This window comes from Populus trichocarpa, chromosome 6 (genome assembly GCF_000002775.5).
Source record: "Populus trichocarpa isolate Nisqually-1 chromosome 6, P.trichocarpa_v4.1, whole genome shotgun sequence".
In the NCBI taxonomy this organism is placed as follows: domain Eukaryota; kingdom Viridiplantae; phylum Streptophyta; class Magnoliopsida; order Malpighiales; family Salicaceae; genus Populus; species Populus trichocarpa.
Window position 1 is genome coordinate 11,571,593 of NC_037290.2, and position 21,832 is coordinate 11,593,424.

A 21,832-nucleotide genomic window follows, 5' to 3' on the forward strand; every position below is an offset into this window, starting at 1 on the left:
CTAAATGATTTTGCCCATGAAAAATAAAATAATAAAATAATAATTTCAGTATGGAAATTCACTTTCAAAATGTGAGTATTAAGCACCATAAAACGAGGAATTTAAGTTTTCGTTATAATAAACCACGAGGAATAAAAGACACACGTGCTTTCAACATCCCATTTTAAGCCCCGCGTTCCAACGTAACAAAAGCTCATTCAGTCCCCATGTGTCAGCTTAGCTACCCTTTGGTCTTTGCGGCTTAAATTTTGAACGCGGCGTTTCTGACCTCTTACAGTCGAGGCTTCACTACCCTTTGTAACATTTATGTACATATAAAACCCAATAGCCGCAGATTCTCTTCATCAACAAACATCACCAAAAAAAAAAAAAAAACCTCTCTTAAGCCGAACAAAGAGAGAACACAATTATTACAATATATAGTTGAAAGTAACAAAAAATCTACAAATGGTGAAGTTCAATACAGAGAAGCCAGTTGCAGAGAGAAGTGACTCAAAATACAAGGGTGTTAGAAAAAGAAAATGGGGCCGGTGGGTGTCTGAAATCAGGCTACCGAATAGCCGGGAAAGAATTTGGTTAGGATCATATGATTCGGCTGAAAAAGCAGCACACGCTTTCGACGCAGCCCTTTTCTGCTTGCGCGGCAACACAATGAAGTTTAATTTTTCGGAGAACCCTCCAAACATAGCAGGTGGCGGCTCACTTTCTCCCTCTGAGATTCAAGAAGCTGCCGCGAGGTTTGCCAATTCGGAGCCCCAAAGAGGCCAATCCGGTAAGCTCGAGGCGGATCAATCCACATCTGTGTCCGAATCTCGACCGGAATCACCTTGTCTTTCGGCAGCATCAGATGGTACTGTCCGAGACATGCCATTTTTTGATATGGCAATGAGTACAAGTTCGAGTAATCACCCCACAGAGTATGGGATATTTCCGGGTTTTGACGATCTTCACAGTGGTTTTTTTGCGCCATCATTTTTACCCAATCTTGATCATGGAGAGGGGTTCAATCTCGATGGTGTTTTGGAAGAAGATTCGTTTCTTTGGAATTTCTAAAGAGACTTTGCTTTTGGTCAGAAATCCTGGATAGTTTTAGTCCCCAGAATTACTGACAAATTCTTTTTGACCCACTTAGGTGTAATTGATGGACCATCTTGAAACGGCCATCCTCCATCGCCTTCATTGCTCTGAATGCAAGTCAAGAGTTTCACGATAATGGTGTTACGTTTGTAGATTTTGCAAGTTATTGTCTTGACAGTAAATATAAATAAAAGAAGATTTTTTTATAAAATCATTATTTTGATTAAATTATTTTTATTAACCTTTTTCTAACATTTTTTTTAAAGATTATAATCTAATTCTTAAATTCAACCGTTTATATTTCAATACCTTAAATAATACATGTGCCAAAGCGACTAATCGACGAAAATATAATCTTGCAAAGATGTTGTACATAGATAATCACTGATCAGTAAATTGATTAGCACTAGGCACAGATATGATTTTTTTCATATATATAGAAAAACACATTTTTGGGAGTTTTATAAGAAACAGGAATATAGTTAAATAATAATAATAAAAAGTCATTACATGGCATGTCATATTTTATACTTGACTCTGTATCATATATTTAATCTTCTTAGTTAGTTATATATTTAAATCAATACCATCTACATGGATAAAAGTTAAAAATGAACTTAGATATTATATGGAAATTTTAAAATACTTTAAAAGGTTATTTTTGATAACTTGTCCGTTTGTATTTACAAAATAAACTAGTGCAATTATTATTATTATTATTATTATTATTATCATATGTTAAAAGAGTTTGATTTTTCAATATATCAATGTAGTAATGAACAGTGAAAAACCAAACACCTTTTACTTTAATCATTAAAATTTTAGAGGAATTTTTTTTTATGTTCTAGGTCAAGGGATTTCATCATGGATCTTGTAGTATAGAAGTTCTCTTTCAATATATTCCTGTCAAGTAAAATGTTTTTTGTCCATTCAATGATGCTATCATAACTAATCTCACTCAATCCATAATCTGACTTGATGGTAAACACTCGTGCAATGACTAATAATTTACTGTGATTTGTGTACCCATCCCATAATAATTCATTAAATTCTTTTAAAATTTTAAAAATTTTAGTTGCATCTATATTTGATTCTTCATCTACATGTGAACCTTACATGAATAATAATGATTCATTCTTATTGCATCTATCACTATACTCTCATAATAATTACTATTAGCATTTATAACTCTATGTATGTTGTTAGAACTAGATGTTGAGTCAACAATCTCTTATAACATGGTCTCATAAGGAATATAGGGTTCTACACGTGTAAACCAACACAAAACAAACACTCTTTTTAGAAGATCATCGTCACAACATCTAATTGGTGGAACTTTTTATTTTTACACTTAACACATGGATATCTAATTCTACCTCCACTAATATTATTTAGATTTGAAAGTATAAAATTAATAAAATCCTGAATTTCTTTACAATAATATTCCCTATACAATTCTTGGGGTGAATTTCGATTCATTAAAAAACGATCATCTAAGAATAATCATCCATCACTTATAAAACCTATATTGAATATTGATGAAAAAATCTGTTAATAATATAACCATAAATTTAAAATTCAAAATTGATAATTAAAAATAAATTCACAATTCAGTAACCAATTATCATTTATATAAAAATTCTATGGTGTGTCAAAATATGAACTAAATAAATCAAATTAGCAACAAATAATCGGTACTCAACTAATTATCTATCATGTATTGAATTTAAGTTTATTCAATCTAAATTAATACCATTTAATTGTTATCAATTCCACAAAAAATTAATTTTATTAAAATTTCTAACTCATTAATAAAATTAACAAAATATGATTGGTATCTAATGGAAAACCCATCATTTCTTCAAGTATAAACACTTAAATTATAAAATGAAACTCATTTTCATCAAATTATATACAAATTTATTTTTTTTCAAATCCCAAACAAATCTTAACATACAAATCATACTTTAATACGACTAAATTCTCAATGAGAAGATTACACACACACACACTACATAAAAATATTAATAAATTAACATAAAAATTAAATGGATAGGTTTGCTTACTTGATGCAGGGAATTTTTAGAAAAACTTAAATCAAAATAGTGATGTTGATACTACTGAGTGTTGGAGTAGCTGAATTTATGAGGATAAGGCCTAGATTTATAGCAAAATAGGAGGGAAAAGGTTGTTATTTTATGCAGTGAAAAGAAAAAAAGGAAGAAGATGTGGGACAAGGCTTCTATGTGTTAAAACACTTTTAAATTTGCTGATGGAACTCTCGATGAAAACTGGTGATGGAATAATTCAATTGGAAAATAATGACATGCCATGTTACTGATAGAATCACTGACTTTGTATTTCTTAATTTCTTATTATTTTTGTTTTCTCAACAATTTCATCGTCATTATTGACATAATATATTTCATCGCTAATGTTATCGGTAATGTTTGACCGATTATTTCAATCACTATTGTAATCAGATATTACTGACATAAAATATTTTATCATTAATTTTGTTGTTATTGGACAATTTTATGGTAGTGATTATTGTAATTTATGTTTAAATTATTTTTCCAAATAAATTTAATATAAATAAATTGTATTTACATTATGTATTTATAAAACCGATAATCATGTGTACTTAGCTACTAGATTAAATATCCAAGATAAATATAAAAAAAGTCAATAAAATAAAAAAAACAGTCGAGATAAGATAAGATATTTATATTTTATTTCTTTTAAATTTTTTTACTTGGAAAATAAACTCCCTGTTTAAGTTTTTAACTAGTTTTCATATATTTGTTTTTAATTTATCAATTAACATATATTTTTTTAATCAATTGTATTCAGGATATGCATACATCAACTTTACATTCTTCAACTAACAATTTTATGATAAAAAAAAGCACCTATAACACTAACACGTCTTTCTTTTGTATTAAAAACTAATTTGTTAGCAGGTAATTAAATCATACAAGTATTGCTAGACTATTCACTTGACAATCAATAGCCTAGCCTGATTCCAGATTGATGGGCTCTTTTTTTTTTTTTTTTTTTCCTTACTGTCAACGGCATAGTTATACTCTAGCTGGCTGGCTAGTTGGATGGGAATTTAAAATGTTATAATAATCCCTGTGCGTTGAGTTTTTACAGTTCACAAGAGAATTTCAAAGTAGCGTCGTGGATTGACTCCCAAAGAGCTCATCCATGACGCATTGCACGAGCTGGGCATACGCGTTAGACTTAGCTTACGCATTGCTTGGCGTTGTAGCCATGACGCATGGATTTCTTGCCTTGTTACGTTCTCCGTGACTTGATCATTGCTCGACTAAAGAAGCAACAACGGAGCTTCCATCTTTGATTGAATTTTGGCGTCCTGATAAGTCTCATTTCAGTAGTTTGGAACTTAGAAGCATCTGTATAGCAATAATTCCTCTAAAAAATTGAGGCTTCAACCGCGAATATAAATCTATGCATTAACAATTTGATGAAACTATAAAGAAATTAAATTTATGTCACATTAACTTTATTTACTTGGAATGTAGTAAAGATTTTTTTTTAATAACATGAATATTCAAGCTAACGTATGTGCGTGATCAATGAATAGATCGAAGAAGGGGGACGAGTTTCCACGTCACAAGGGACAAACAATGGCCTGACCCCAAGCATAGAGTTGATAAGTATAAAAGAGGCGATGGTTGTAAAGCTTTGTCCTTTAGCATCATCACCCTCTCTGGATTTTGAGTATTTTATTTTTGTTGTAGATAATTTGAACCACGAGAAATAAAAGTCACACGTGCTTTCAAAGCCCCGCGTTAAGACAATAACTTACTCATCCTCCACGTGTCAGCTTCACTGCTTTTTTTCGGCTTTTCTTTTCAACGCGCCTCATCCTTTTTGACCCTTTACTGTCATGGACATACTTTACTGCCATCGGCCCTCAGCCATCAGCCATCAGGCACACATATATAAACCAGAGAGCCGCAGAATCCCTTCACAACAAACACCACCACAAAAGCAGAGAGCACATCCTCTTCTAAGATCAACTAAGAGGAAAACAAATCACTACATGCATACAAACTAAAACCATAAATGGTGAAGCACAGCGTCGAGAAGCCAGTTGCAGAGAGAAGCGACTCAAAATTCAAGGGTGTTAGGAAAAGAAAATGGGGTAAGTGGGTGTCAGAAATCAGGCTACCGAATAGCCGGGAAAGAATTTGGTTAGGGTCGTATGATTCTGCAGAAAAGGCCGCACGAGCCTTCGATGCCGCCCTTTTCTGCTTACGCGGTCGAGTTGCGAAATTTAATTTTCCGGAGAACCCTCCAAACATAGCGGGTGGCAGGTCACTTTCTCCAGCTGAGATTCAAGAAGCTGCAGCAAGGTTTGCCAATTCGGAGCCTCAGAGAAGCCAACCGGACCGGTTTGAAACAGATCAATCCGTATCTGTATCCGAATCTCGAGCAGAATCTCCCTGTCCTTCGGTTGTATCTGATGGGACTGTCCAGATGGAAGGTGGTGAATTGATGTGGGATGGGCCGTTTTTGGATATGTTAATGAATACGGGTTCGTGTAATCACTCCACGGAATATGGGATATTTCAGGGTTTTGATGATCTTTACAGTGATTTTTTCCCACCATCATTAATTCCTAATCTTGATTATGGAGAGGAGACCAATCTTGATGGTGTCTTAGAACAAGGTTCGTTTCTTTGGAATTTCTAAAGAAACTTATTTTTTGGTCGGTAATTCTGGATTGTTTTAGTTCCTAGAATCACTGACAAAATTCTTTTTTCCCAGGTAAGGTTTACTTGAGGGACCATCTTTAAAAGGCATTCTTTTTTACCTTTAGACTTAAACATCACAACTACGGTGTTAAGTTTGTAGATTTTGTATGTTATTGTCTTGAAATTTAATATCAATAAAATAACTTTTTCTTGTTAAATTATCATTAATATCTTAAAATATGCGGGTTCTAGGGCATGATGTTCATGTGGGAATTAAGTATTGAATGCGGCATGTCCTCTGGTCTTTCAGTGAATGTGGACCAAACAGAACAGATCTTCCACCGCGAAGCGTTATCTTTTTATTCTTTTAACCACTTTCTCAAGAGAATGTGCATGAACATCTGGAGACACTAGTTAGGCTAAGCCAAATTGATACACTTAATCCTCCACAAAACAGAGCAAATTAAAGCTCCACCACCTTAATATACCACAGACAAGGAGAGAGTAGGAGACCGAGTTCTTAAAGCTTAAAATCAGTCGGTGGATAAAGATACATATAGACTCCCGTATCATCAAAGTATACACATACATACATAAATATATATTCCATGATTAAAACTCTTAAATCTTTCAAAGAATTGTATAGAAAAAGAAACACGAAACTAATACCTCGCATTGGTGAAACCCCATTCACTTAAAGTCCAATATCTAGCATTTTCTATCAACCCCAAATGCAATATTCTCTTGTTTCTATACTCCTAGTCAAATCCCACAAGCAGTTGCGGTTAATAGCCACCTTACTGCACTTGCCACTTGAGAATAGCAGAACGTTTTCCCACTCTTCCCGTACTTCTTGTAGCACTCATTTTCAAGGAAGGAGGCTGGTGTACCTTCATTGCTGCAAAGGAGAGGAAGTAAATTAAAGTCTACCATGATTATCTTCTTTCTCCCCATCAAACAACAGACATCATGCGAACCCCAAAGGGAATGGTCTGCTTACTTTTATGTTTCCAACCGTGTGGTCAGCTAGCTTCAAAGCATTTAATAATCTTTGTTTGCTTGCTTCTCTCAGTGTTTCAGATATGGCATTCTTGTCAACCTTATTGTTCTGCTAACAAATAAAAAACAATCACGGTTGCCCGGAAAGAAAATAGAACATGCATTTCAGAAATCTAAGTTACTTCACACGTCAATCTAGATGTCCACAATCCTAACAGCCAAAATGAAGCTGTCACACAATATGGAATCGATCAATCATCAATTGCATTTACTCCTAGCTGCTTACAATCAGGGAAAAAATAGATGCCATTAATTTACTAAGAACAGGCCTGTTTATCAAAGTTTTTATTCTGTTAATAATTTTCTTCTGTATGCTAGCTGCAACAAGTCATCTCATCTACTCTTGATTTTCTTGATAATATTGATCTAGGTAGGCTCTTCACAACTTCGCTACCAGCATAGAAACTCGACCAATGAGATGGTTAAACAAAGTTGAGAATTTGAAATACCACTCCCAGCAGAAACATTGGAAAACGTTCTACTATTATGGAAATAGAGCTGCTAGAAGACATAAATTACCACATCTTACAGTTTGTACATGTAGCTCAAATCCTCAATTTGGTTATGCACACTAGGGTTAAAAAGAGCTCACGGTATTAAATAACCATCACAATTCAAAAATTTAGATTATGCATAATAGAGTTGAAAAGAGCTCACGATATTAAATAATCATCATAATTTAAAAATTTAAACTATTAAATGAGATTTAAAGATATAATTTATATTATTTTTAAATATATTCTTTCAGTAAAAGCTATTTAAACTTAAAACTTGCATAAAACCATTATCTTCTTGTGTTTAATTTTATGAATTTAATTAATTAGAATGAAAATGGTGAGATTCAAACTTATGATTGTTTAATCATCAATACTCTAATATCAAGTCATCCGCCTTCTCATTCCTCTATGCTTTCTTCCAATTCCTCATCATCATCGTTGTCACCATTTTGTATTCTCTCTCGTACTCCTCTCTCATTGTCATCCTCCTTTTACACCTATGGTCTTAATTTAATAGCTGACCCTAGTTTCTCTTCACCATCTTCTCTTGCCCAATATATAGTTTTACCACCACTGTTCCAACTATTTAAATGATTAAAATTAACTAAAATTACTAAAAAATCATAGAAAATAGAAAATAGAAAAAAATTAAAATACAAGAAAATATATCTAAATTGGCCCAGTTTTAACCATAGCTATATTTTCTATTTTATTCAAAAAATTCTCGAACATATATTTATACTTGAATTATCCTAGACTAGCATAAATATATTTGTTTCAACATCATTCTTGAATTACAAATCTAGCCAAATTAAATCAATCAAACACTATTTAATTTTATGAATTTAATTAATTAGAATGAAAATGGTGAGATTCAAACTTATGATTGTTTAATCATCAATACTCTAATATCAAGTCATCCGCCTTCTCATTCCTCTATGCTTTCTTCCAATTCCTCATCATCATCGTTGTCACCATTTTGTATTCTCTCTCGTACTCCTCTCTCATTGTCATCCTCCTTTTACACCTATGGTCTTAATTTAATAGCTGACCCTAGTTTCTCTTCACCATCTTCTCTTGCCCAATATATAGTTTTACCACCACTGTTCCAACTATTTAAATGATTAAAATTAACTAAAATTACTAAAAAATCATAGAAAATAGAAAATAGAAAAAAATTAAAATACAAGAAAATATATCTAAATTGGCCCAGTTTTAACCATAGCTATATTTTCTATTTTATTCAAAAAATTCTCGAACATATATTTATACTTGAATTATCCTAGACTAGCATAAATATATTTGTTTCAACATCATTCTTGAATTACAAATCTAGCCAAATTAAATCAAACACTACCAGAAAATTGATAAATACAAACGGAAATACTGAGGGAATATTTCCGTCGGTAAATTTCCGAGGGATTTTACCGACGGAAATATTCCCTCGGTATATACCGAGGGAATTACCGTGGGAAAAAAATTAAAACAAAGCAAAAAAAAATGATGACGTGTCATTTTTACCAACGGAATTACCGACGGAATTTTTTCCGTCGGTGATTCCGTCGGTAAATTTGTTGGTAAATTGTGAACATTGTTCATCATGTTAATTACAAAGGGAATCACCGACGGAAAATTCCGTCGGTATTTTCCAGAGAGTAAATCACCGACGGATTGAAAAGTCGTCGGTGTTATTTGGCGGTTTTCTGAAAAAATTCAATTAATTTAAAATTTTCATTTAAATATTACAGACGGATTGAAAAATCATCGGTAATTTTTTGGCGGTTTTTGAAAAAATTTTACGAAATTAAAAATTTAAATTAAATATTACCGATGGAATTACCGACGGAATAATTAAAAAATATTTATATTTAATTATCCGTCGGTAAATCCGTCAGTAAAGCATCCCAATAAAAAGCCTGAATGCCCTTATTTCACAAGAGACAGACCCGTTTCTTATTCTTCTTCTTCTTCTTCTTCTTCACTATATGTAAAAAACATCATTAAGGTATGTCTTCTTCTTCTTCTTCACTTTATGTAAAAAACATCATTTCTTATCTATTTCTTTCTCTTCTTTTCTCTCCTCATCTCCTTCTCTTTTCCTCCATGCTTGGGTATGTCTTCTTCTTCTTTCTTCTTTTATCCTCTTAGTTTTTTTTTAATTAATATGCTTAATGAAAAATTTTTTCTCTCCTTAGCTTCACTTGCAACTACATTAAGGTAAGATTTTTCTTTTTTCTTCTTTTTTCATGATTTTTTTCACTATATTTGTTTTTTATTTTATTTTTAATTGTTTTTGTTCTTAATAATTGTATAAATGTTGTTGTATTTATTTTTATTTTATTTTTAATTGTTTTTGTTCTCTAAATTCTTCATAGAATTAATTTTTTAGTTGAATTTATTTTTTTATTTTATTTATTTGTTGCAAATTTGTTTGAATTGATTTTCTTATTCTTTTTTCCAAGCATTTTGAGTATATATTATACAGTGTTAATTTATGTTAATTTAATTATTTTATAATTTTATAAAATGAATTTTTTTTTAAATGTTTTTCAATAATTACCGACGGAATTTCCGTCGGTAATTCCGTCGGTAAATCCCTCGGTAATTCCGTTGGTAATAAAAAAATTATTACCGACGTGTCTGTTCCGTCAGTAAATCCGTCGGTAATTCTATTACCAACAGATTTACCGACGGACAAAACATTACCGACGAACGATTCACCGACGGATCATTTCCGTCTTTGATTCCGTCGGTAATATAATTACCGATGGAATATGTGTCTTACACCGACGGAAAAATTCCGTCGGTAAAACTGTTAAATCTTGTAGTGAAACCAAGCCCTTTTTCTCAATTTACTCTTCAATTTAAACATCAATTATGACAAAAAAAATTCTCAAAACTTCATTTTCACCGATGATGCATATATTTATACTAGTTTAAGATAATTCAAAAGACTTAAAAGATAAACATATATTTAATAGTTACATGCATATACTTAGAAGATACATAGAAGAACTAAAAGACACCTTGAATAAAAACTTCAAAATTAATTACACCACTCCCCTTAATTTTAAAAGTGTCACAATTCTTGAAATTTAAAATGTGATGGAGGATTTACGACAATTTTCAATATCTTCTTTCATTTTTTTTTATCACATTGCTTTTATAATTAATTTTCTTTTCTGGAATTAACTTTCATCTTCATCTCGAGAAGCTCTCCTGCATCTTTATTTTAGCCACTTCTTTCATTATGGTTAGCTAATGACATTCCATTGCCATTTCTTTAATTTTATTTTTTTCAATTATTTTTTTTGTCTGAACATGGCTACTCCTAGCCATTTTCTCCTCTTATGATTGTTGCCACAATTCTCTAGCAAAACATCTCTTTTCAATATTTAGCTCTTCAAGTGACCATTTCATTTTTTCAAGTTGCTGTCTTCTTCTTGTCATGGCTCTTTAGCCATTTTTTATCTTTTATAGGAAGAGTTCTCTCTTCTTTTTTTCATGCATGGTCTTTCTCTTGCCACATCTTATCTTTTGTGCAACTTGCACTAAGCATTTTTGTTAGGCCTTTTTTTATCTCTTTTTATTACAAAGTCTCAATTCTCTTGTTAGAAACTATCATTTTGCACCTTTATTTTTTTAAAAAATATAATTTGTCTATCCATTTTATTTTGGGATTTCACACTCTTTAACCTCTCTAAAAACTCATTAGATTAAACTAACTCTGATACCATATTAAAAATATTTGTAGAAAAAAAATAAAAATAAAAACATGAAAAGCATGATAAAAAACAAATCTCATTCGTATAAATATTATTCTTCTAAGAGAGGAAATACTTATAGACTTGAACTTAGACTTATAATACGCCAAACATATATTTATATTAGTTTAAAATAATTCAAAATACTTAAAAAAATAAACACCTTAAATTTAAATTAATAGTTATATACTTATATGCAAATACTTAGAAGACAGAGAACTATTCAATAAAAACTTCAAAATTAATTTCAATAGATTATTCCCAATTGAAACTCAGATTTTTCCCTTTACCCGTATCACCCCCCAACCTCTTTAGCCATTCATCACTACGACAGGCAGCGAAAACCACCCTCGTAACAGCCCTCACAGCAGCTGCAACCAGAAGTCCCTTCACCGTGAACAGCCTCACAAACACAACCCTTAACCCACTCTGTAAACCCATCTTCAACAGCTACCACAGACCCGTAAAACTCAACAACCATATTAGCCACCAGCCTCCCACCGTTGGTCAAGAATCCACAGCAAACCACCTCTCCCAAGTCAGTCTCCACCCGAGACCACCATACCCCTATACTCGCCATCTCCACAGTGTGTCCAGTCCCAACAGCCACGCCGAAATTAGCCACTGCCCATAAGAGCCCCTGTTACCACAAGCCTATTATCCTTTTTCTTTTTGCTCTCCAACACCAACAACCCATCTCTCTAATGTGACAAGACCCAAAACGACGACCCCTCGATTTCCAGACCGAGAGCTCCGTCTACAACCAAATACCACGAAGCAAACCCACCGTTCCAGCCTATCTCCTCTCAAATCCAACACCAGACCCAAATCCCTCACGGCTGCCCCTTCCGACGATCTTTTTGAGAGAAGGCTACGATCTTTTTGAGAGAGGCTGAAATACGTTGAGAGTTTTAACTATAACATGTTGTAACCAAGCTGCAGGCTGGAAAATATTTTTATTTAGAAAATAAATTATAAAAAAAATAAATTAATTTTTGATGTTTGATAATGTAATAAAAAATAAATATAAAAATATTTTTTAGTGTTTAATTATATCATAAAAAATAAGTTGGAAAATAACTTATTAATATTTTATTATTTTTAAGTTTATTAAAATAATAATGAATAAATTTTACAGATTAAAAAGTTGAATAAAAATAAAATTGAAATTTTTTTTTTATAAATTATTTTAAATAAAATAAATAATAATCAAAATAATAAAGATCAAATCTAAAAAATAAAAAATTAAAAGATGAAAAAATTAAAATAATAATAATTAATATTTTATAAATTATTTTAAATAAAATAAATAACAATAAAAAGAATGATGACCAAATTTGATAGATAAAAAATTTCAATTAAAAATTGATAAGAGAAAAGTAAATAATAATTATAAAATGAGAACCAAAATTAATATAAAAATTAAATTCTAAAAGATGAAATTGAAAAAAATATTCAAAACAAAAAATATATATATATATAGCAATCAAAAGTTTGAAGATCAAATTTAATATAATTAGCAAATAATATAACATTTCTAAATTTTTCACAACTTTTAAAAAATGTTTTCCGTTTAAAATAAAAGGAAAACACTTTCCTGAAAATCAAGCTAAATTTTTCTTTGATTGAAAATTATTTTTTATTGACCGGAAAATATTTTTTACTGATTAATATTTTTAAAGACAAACAAACATAAAAAAAAATTAAAAAAATAATTTTTCAAAATTACTTTTAAAAAACAAACGCACTAGAGTAAAATAAACCAGAGCATTTTATCTTTGTTGTGCAGGGAATGATTATCTGGCGCGTGAACCAGAAGCGTACATTCAATCCAGCAAAATCATTTAGCCAGTGGTGGATTGCACGCTCTCCACGTGGCCAGTGTTATTTTTTCAGCGATTTCTAGTGTTTTCCCACCCCAAGTATCACTTTTGAATCCCGAATAAATGATGTGTTTAAATTTCATGTCTATTGATGTTTTTATTGTGAAAGTTTTTTTTTTTTTTTTATTGTTGGTAGCGATATTCTCATAAAAAAATAAAAAATCATTTTGTAATATTTTACAAGCATATAATTTAATAATTTTGGTTAGACGAATATAATCTTGTTAAAATTCATAAAATAATAGCAGCATCCAAGTTAATTTTGAAAATTAACCAAAATTTATGGGCCAAAACCTAATCTCAATATTTTTTTTTACCATTTTATGGGTCTAATGCCCACTTAAAAAAAACTTAATTAACATTTTTTTTAAAGGGATTGATATCTAGATTTTAAAATCAAATATAAGTTACGCTTCCTTTTAGCAATTTCAATGAAAATCAATGTCAACATATTTGACAAGTTTTTTATTTTATTTTTAGGGATTGATATCATCTTCTAACGAGTCTGAAGACTAACGTCAAAATTTTAACCAAGTATTTAGAAATAGAAAAATAGATAAAAAGCTAAAAATAATTAGGATAATTAATTGGCAATCAAAAAATTAAATTTGAGAAAACACATACTAATAGTAACCATTTGTAAGAAAAGATGTTGTAAATGTGACATTGTTCTTTACTTAAGTATAACTAACCTTTTACCTGAATCTTTGGAACCAATATTAATTTTTAGGATCCCTAGTTTCTTCTAATTACTAGGTGGCGATTCCAATTTTTTAAGATATATTTTTGGCCCCCGGCGCGACGTCCACTAAGATGCAACAAAATATATCTAGTCTGGTACATGTCTAGTTATTGCACTAAAATTACAGATGAATTGCCCATAGAAAGATTGATGTGCCGTGAATGATTAAAAAATCGGCAACAATGAATCTGATGAAAATGGATGAAGGATGAGTCTGGTTGGTTGTCTTTCTTTTAGTGTTTAGGCTGAATTATAGTGATTTTAAGGTAAATAAATTGGAGGTAGACTAGAATGACACTTTGATAAGTTGATCTGGACGCCACAAAGATCAATCTAGGATTTCGACTCCACACTCTTTGTGATTGAAGAGTGATAAGTCAGGTAAGATTCTTCACAAAATCAATTTGGAAGAACAACTCTTAATTCTTTGAATTAAGCTTCAAATCTTGGCCAAAAGTATTTATTACATATTCTGATACTATATTTATAATTGGAACATCCCTCTATAGTTAGGAAAATTCAACATGACAGAAGTCAAGCCCAAAAATTAGAATTTGAAAAAGTAACTAGACAAATCTAACTAGCACACGTTTTCTGACCTTAATCGAAACATAAACAGACCAAATTTAAAATGGCTATAACTTCTTGCACAAAAGTCCAATGCAATCATGGTTGGACAATCTAAAAAGATCACGTTCTGAACTTGAAATCCACTTAGATTAGTCTTGTCTTCACATGCAATGGATGACTTCAAAATCGGGTTCAAATTCATCTACTATTTTGACCGTAAACAAAATCAATTTCTTCACTTATTTGCATTATCAATCCAAACTCAAGTAGCCCAACATCAAAAGAACCATTAAGGGCTTTTCTCATCTCCAAGTTCCAATTATAGGCAAATAAGCACCCTTGAACCAATTTCAAACTGATTGCTAATTTTTAACCCCGACACAACTTCAATCATTTCAATTTGACTCGTCAAGGCCCTTTGTAGTTATTTTACTCTCGCTTTTGTCATTGGACCATCTGAATCCTCTTGCATATTAGATTTAGCTTTACGAGATGGATTATAATTCCAATGATGCACATCATCAGCCCCGGGTTGAAAATGATTTGTCCTCAAATCAAAATCGTCATCATCATCTAAGTATGGAGTCAAGTCTTTTACATTAAAAGTAGCTGATACGTTGTAATCACCAAGAAGATCTACCTTTATACGCATTGTCATTCACATTCTCTATAATGCGAAATGGACCATCAACTCTTGGCATCAACTTGGACTTATGTTTGCTTTGAAATTTACCCTTACTAATATGAATCCAAACAAGATCTCCAGGTTCAAACCTAACCATTTTCCGCCCCTTGTTAGCTTGTTTAACATCCTTTATCGTTTTCTTCTCAATATGTAATCGAACCTATTCATAGAGTTTCTTCATAAATTCTGCCTTTCTAATTCCATCCATAAATGTCCTTTCAACAATTGGAATATGAACAAGATTAATAGGAACACAAGGATTAAAGCCATACATAACCTCAAATGATGAAATTTTTGTAGCCCTATGCACACTATGATTATATGCAAACTCCACAATAGGCAAACAAGTATCCCAACTCTTCAAATTCTTATGTATAACAGCTCGTAACAAAGAAGATAAAATTCAGTTTACTACCTCAGTTTGTCCATCAATTTGTGGATGACATGTCGTACTGAAAAGTAACTTCGTTTCAAGCTTCCTCCAAAGAGTCTTCCAAAAGTGGCTTAAGAACTTTGTATTTGCTTCCTCTAGATTACATATGTATATTGGTCTATTAGGAAGTGAAACTCCCGGCACCAAATCAATTTGATGCTCAATTCACTGAATAGGTGGTAACCCTTTAGGTAATTCATCTGGAAACACATCTTTAAATTGTTCAAGCAATTCCATAATCTGTCTTGGTAAGTTCAAACCTTCTACTTGTAGTAATTGCTTTGCCCAGATCATGAAAACAGCCCCTGCCGAAGCTCATGCCTGTTTGATGTCTCTTTTTTTGGCTAACAACAACCCCTTACGTGATTTAACCTCTTTTTATTGGCTTCGTAACTGATCCTCTCTAACCTGTTGAGAACTCAGTGGTAACAAGTTCACCTTCTTTCCATTCAGCATAAAAGAATAAGTGTTCTTTCGTCCATTGTAGGTCACATCCTTATCAAACTGCCATAGGCGACCCAACAACAAATGACTAGCTGACATCGGCGCAACGTCACACAAAACCTCGTCATGATAGGTTTTAATGGAAAAAGGTACACGGACTTGCTTTGTCACCCGAATCTCCCCATTCTCATTCAGCCATCGCAAACTATACGGCCTGGGATGTGGAATGGTAGTTAAACCCAATTTCTCCACCAAGGTAGTGGACGCAACATTAGTGCAACTTCCATTATCAATGATCATCCCACACACCTTATCTCGAATCTGACATCGAGTATGAAAGCTGTTCTCGCGTTGCTTATCACTAACATCAATTTGTGCATTCAGAACCCGTTGCACAACCAACATATCTCCAGCCATAATTAAGTTTATCAACCTCAATTCTAGCAAGCATTTCTTCTGTTTTTGGCTATTGCCTTAGATCGCAACTGATGCTCTGATACCAGATGATGTGTCGTGAATGATTTGAAAATCGAAAGCAATGAATCTGACGAAAATGGATGAAGGATGGGTCTGGTTAGTTGTCTTTCTTTTGGTGTTTAGGCTGGATTATAGTGATTTTAAAGTAAATAAGATGGAGGATAGACTAGAATGATACTTTGATAAGTCGATCTGGACGCCACAAAGATCAATCTAGGATTTCGACACCTATAAAATATTTGGATTAGTGTTTTGTGTTTTTTAAAAAACTTTTTTTTGTTTAGTTTTTTTTTCATTTCACCGTTCAACAACTCAATCTTTTTCTTCTTTTTATAATTTTTTTTCTATTTCATCTTTAAAAATTAGGTTGTTTTGAAAATTTTGCTTCATATTTTTTTTTTCTGTTGGGTTATATATTAGTCTCATGGATTTAATTTTATTTTCTCGATTTCAACCTTCAACACTAGATCTATTGGAAGTGGGGTTTCATAATATTTTTTTTATTTATTTTCTATGAATTTTTCTTGATCTCATGACTAGGTCACAAGTTTAACAAGTTAACTCAAGTTGACTGAGATCATTTTCTTATTGCTTTTTTTAATTGATTTTTTTATTTCATCCTTCAATATTGGGTTGGATGGAAATTGAGATTCATATATTTTTTCTATTTACTTTCTATGGGGTTATCCTGATCTCATGTGAGTTTAGCAGGTTAAGTCGGGTTGACTTTATTTATTTATTTTTCTTCTTTTTTAATTGGACTTTGGAATTTTTTTTATTTTATTTTTATGGGATTATCCAGATCTTATGACTCAAGTCACGAGTTTAGTTGGTTGACCTGAGTTGACTTGATTTATTATTTGGGTTCCTTTTTTAATTGAATGTTTTTTTTTCTATTTCACCTTCCAACAACTCAATTGTTTTATTTCACGTTTTTTTTCTTCAGTTTCATCCTTCAATATTAAGTTGTTTGGGAATTAGATTTTGAAATTTCTTTTTCAATTTGGTTTTTGTGGAGTTAACCCGATCTAATATATTTAATTTTTTTTCTTGATTTTAATCTTTTATATTGGATCTGTTAGAAAATGGATCTTTGTAATTTTTTATTTGATTTTTTTGAAGTTATCTCAGTCTTATGACCTAGGTCACGAGCTTAACATATTAGTCTAAGTTAACTTGAGTTGTTTTTTTTAGTTGATTTTTTTTTTATTTCATCATTCAACATTAAGTTAGTTGTAAATTAGGTTTCATAATTTTTTTATATATGCTTTCTATTGAGTTATAAAATATCCCGATCTCATGATCCGGGTTGCGAGTTTAACATCTTAACTTACATTAACTTGGGTAGTTTTTTTTATCCTTTTTTTAATTTAATATTTTTTTTTCAATTCCACCCTTCAATATCAAATTGATTAGAGATTGATCTTCATAATTTATTTTGATTTACTTTCTATATATAAGGTTATTATGGTTTCTTGATTTAAGTTTCAAATTTGACAGATTAACTTGTATCAATCTTAGATGTTTTTATTTTAATATTTAAAAAATACATCCAATATACTTTATGTTTTGAATTTATAATTAATTTTTTTATTTGAAAATATGTTAACATCGTAGGTATATTTTTTTATATTAAAAAATTAATTGGATTCAGAGTCATAAAAATAATCAGGTTTTCTCTAAAAATCGGTATGCATCACTTTCAAAACATGAACGCTCACATTCTCCCAACGGAGGAAAAATGCCTCTAGATGTTGTCAAAAGAAGACGCCTTTATAATTACAATTTTTTATACCCATTTTCCCATATCCCAAAAGGCTGATGATTATGGCATTTTCGGATAACATTTTCTTTTTTTTAAAAAAAAAGAAAAAAAATGATAAATACAGTGGTGTTTAGCATTGAAAAGAAAAATAAATTAAAGGACCTGCCGTCAATAAAATTTGGCAGCAAAGAAGAATATAATTGACCAGTCAATGAGGACCTGATAACTATAAAAAAAGAGGCGCATGGACGGGCGCACCCACATGTTAACTTTTCCACACGGTCACAATAATCTCGTCAACGTGTAAGCATCTTGTAGCTCTTCGTGCCCCCATCTCATTCAATATGATAGAACCTCTCCACGTGACAATCTTACAGGCATCCGCACCCTCTTACTCATTCCGTTTCCCACTTCCCGTGACGTTATTTATAAGCATCCACCGTCTCTCTTCATGGCAAGATAAGAAAAGCCCTCTTGGAAGGAAAGGAAAAAAAATGGTGAGAGAGAGAAGGGAGAGAAGGGTTCATAACCGGCGTTACAGGGGAGTGAGGATGAGAAAGTGGGGAAAATGGGTAGCAGAAATAAGGCAACCAAACAGTAGAAATAGAATATGGTTAGGTTCATATAATACCGCAGAGGAAGCAGCAAGAGCATATGATGCTGCTGTTTTATGTTTACGTGGGCCTTCGGCGACGTTTAATTTTCCATCGAATGTACCGGAAATTCCTGCAACGACAGAGATAATGCCTCCCGCGCAGATTAGGGAGGTTGCTTTTAGGCATGCAAGAAGGGGGAGTACTTTGGAAGCTGCAGAGAGGATTGTGGAATCTGGGTTGTTTGAAGGGCCGTCTGGGATGAGTGGAGAGGTTTATCTGGGTGGCGAAGGCGATGGGGCGGAAAATTTAGAGGGAGTTTCGAGTGGGGTATGTTATCAAACATCTGGTGTGTGGACAGTTTAAGTTTGTTTGAGGTGCTTCTTCTTCTTCTTCTTTACTGTCCCGTGACTTGGGAGTGTCGATTGAGCTGATAGAATTAATTGACATAGAGAGGAAAGTTTTGGTCGAAGGAATTGATTGGAAATTTTGGTTGATACATGTTGGGTCTACCTTTTTCTTTGATGTAAAAAAGAAAAAAAAAAGGGAAAATGATAATAATAGTTTTTTTTTTTTAATGAAATAACCATCTTTCTATGGCAAAAGAAGAGGGTGCTTGCTCTTGATATCAGATTTTCATTTCATTTCATTATTATTATTTTTTAAAAGTTGATTAGGAGACAAGGAAAGGAGATGATTAGTGTTTCTTTAATGATTAAAAGAGCTTTTTAACGTAACAAAATGAATGCCTTCTTCTCTTAAAACAAAATCTTTACACACCTTTTTTGGTAAGAGCTCGAATTATGAATAATGAAATAGACCTATGAACCTATGAAAGAGATCAGGTCTGAGAAGAGGTCACGAGAAGCGATTAGAAGATGTCAAGGTAATTAATTATAAGGATTCATGTGATTATTCTGAACAAAAACCTAGAGTAGATTGTACTCGTGGAAATTATAAATTAGGAAATATATGATTGTTAGAAAGGAAATGTATTAAAAGGAATACAAGTTGTTTGCTTCTGGTTTATTATGAATAATTTGCATAGGGTTAGAAATTATATTTCATGGAATTATGTTGAAAAAATAATAATTTATCTATCTTAAAGGTTTATAATTTCTTAAATAAATTTAAAATTTAACCTCGATAAATTAAAAAACCTAGAAATTAGGTTTAATCTATCTTGAAATTCTTTAAGCATCAACTTTTGACACTTGATTATTGGCAATAAACATTAGGCTGGTCCATTGATTTTTTTGTGGCTAAAAATTTCTTATACTTTAATATCTTAAAGGTTAGCTCTAAAATATTTTTACTGGAGTATTAAAGTGTTCTTCATTTTCATGAGAGAATTCTTGTAGATCCTAATTTAAATATTTTTAGGATTTATACAACCCTCGATGACATCTTGAGTTTCTTCCTCATCGAATCTTGATGGTTGATCCTATAATGTTCTTATAATGCTTTATTTTATAATACTTCAGGTGCTAATGAAACTATTTTGGTGAAATTTAACTGTCTCAATTCCCGAGAGATTGCACCAAATATTCGAGTTCCCTTTGGATTTTCTTCTTGATCAATTACAACTACAGCGTTGTCATCATATTGTATTATCAAACCGTTGTCGCGTTTGAGTTCTTTAGAAATACGCACAATTACAATAGGCTCCTCACCTTTGCCAACATACGATTTAATTTTGCAATCTATCTCTGAATATCTTTTATCCCTAGTTCTTGAACACCTCTTTTAAATTTTATAATATGTCCTAATATTTCTTCTATCACCAGTTCTTGAACACCTCTTTTAAATTTTGTAATATGTCCTTGCATTTCTTCTATCACCAGTTCTTGAACATTTCTCTTCCGATAGAAAACCTCTTCATCCTCTCTTGTCCAAACATGTTATGCTTTACGATCTAATTCAACCATGATTATTTCAGCACACAACACTAAACACCAAGAATCATTGGGCTCTAATATCAACTGATGTAAATAAAAATAACACAAGAAATAAAACAAGTACAAGAACATATAATTATGCTTCTTGTTGAAAATGAAAATTAAAGGCACCAAACAATGCTATTTCAAAAGCATGGCGTGATTGTCATCTCCCTCATGCATGTATGACTTTTGTTCTTGTTTTTTTTTTTTTTTTGCAGCTATTTTTAGCCCAACTTTAAATACAAGTTTCTCTTTCTCACATGAACATTAAATGACAACAAACACACCCACCTCTTCCTATGCACTTGTATTTCATTTTCATCTAAAGACCCACTTTATTATCTCCATATGATGGTAGAAAATACATGCCAAAGTAGCCAATCTTAACATGGTGTACAAAGTGTACAACAATGGTGGATGGCCAATATTGACTCAATAAGATCAATAAACAAGATTATCTCATCTAAAAAAGTTCTAAGACCTTTCCCTGCCTATAAATAGAGGGACATGGTGAGCAAGAAGGGGGGTATAAAGAGAAAGAATTCAAACTTGAGAGAGAGATAATGGATAAGAGAGGTTTAAGTGCAAACCAATTTGTATAAGAGAAAGAAAAAGGAAAGGAAAGGAAAGAAAAGAGACCATGCCGAAACACCAAAAAACCCAAATTATAAGGAAGAAAATAATGTGGTTTTTTGGTCATTAAATCGATTCATTTAAAACCAAAGAGTTCTAAGGGGTAGAAAGAAGCAAGAAAAATAAGTATTAACCAAAGATAAAAGAGGAACCCTTATTTAGAGAGAAAAAAACCACCATAATCATCTCCACCACTAGCTAACCACCATAACAGCCATTAGAAGCTTGTATAACACCTCTATATTCTGCTGAAACCATCATTGAAGTAAGTCATAACTCTTTTTCTTCTTTTTCTTTCTTTAGGGTTTATGGAAAAACAGTGTATAATGTTACATTTTATTTTAAAATACATGAACAAGATAAAAAAAAAAGAAGGTGTTTTTAGACTTAGTTAGGATAAATTTAGACATTGCATATTTTTTTATATCAAAAATACAAAAAATATGATGGTTAAGTATGTGAAAAATGCATGGATAAAAATTTAAATTTGAGCTTTTTAGGGTTTTTGTGTGTTATTGAGGTTTTTCATGCCTCTTATTTAAA

The 21,832-nt window shown here is 31.7% G+C and overlaps 3 protein-coding genes across 3 annotated transcripts; all 3 read left to right on the forward strand.

Annotated features, from left to right (window-relative positions):
- Nucleotides 1–330: 330 nt before the first annotated feature.
- On the forward strand, nt 331–1,305 carry LOC18100302 (ethylene-responsive transcription factor ERF017). Its single transcript, XM_006381524.3, has one exon. The coding sequence runs from the start codon at nt 448–450 to the stop codon at nt 1,051–1,053; it is 606 nt and encodes a 201-aa protein (XP_006381586.1). The 5' UTR covers nt 331–447; the 3' UTR covers nt 1,054–1,305.
- A 3,756-nt stretch (nt 1,306–5,061) lies between these two features.
- On the forward strand, nt 5,062–6,022 carry LOC18100303 (ethylene-responsive transcription factor ERF017). Its single transcript, XM_052453581.1, has one exon. The coding sequence runs from the start codon at nt 5,173–5,175 to the stop codon at nt 5,800–5,802; it is 630 nt and encodes a 209-aa protein (XP_052309541.1). The 5' UTR covers nt 5,062–5,172; the 3' UTR covers nt 5,803–6,022.
- A 12,543-nt stretch (nt 6,023–18,565) lies between these two features.
- On the forward strand, nt 18,566–19,458 carry LOC18100304 (ethylene-responsive transcription factor ERF016). Its single transcript, XM_006381526.3, has one exon. The coding sequence runs from the start codon at nt 18,618–18,620 to the stop codon at nt 19,080–19,082; it is 465 nt and encodes a 154-aa protein (XP_006381588.1). The 5' UTR covers nt 18,566–18,617; the 3' UTR covers nt 19,083–19,458.
- The last annotated feature ends 2,374 nt before the right edge of the window (nt 19,459–21,832 follow it).

Excerpts from the sequence above, each read along its gene's own strand:
- LOC18100302 (XM_006381524.3), top strand. The coding sequence starts at position 448 with ATGGTGAAGTTCAATACAGAGAAGCCAGTTGCAGAGAGAAGTGACTCA.
- LOC18100303 (XM_052453581.1), top strand. The coding sequence starts at position 5,173 with ATGGTGAAGCACAGCGTCGAGAAGCCAGTTGCAGAGAGAAGCGACTCA.
- LOC18100304 (XM_006381526.3), top strand. The coding sequence starts at position 18,618 with ATGGTGAGAGAGAGAAGGGAGAGAAGGGTTCATAACCGGCGTTACAGG.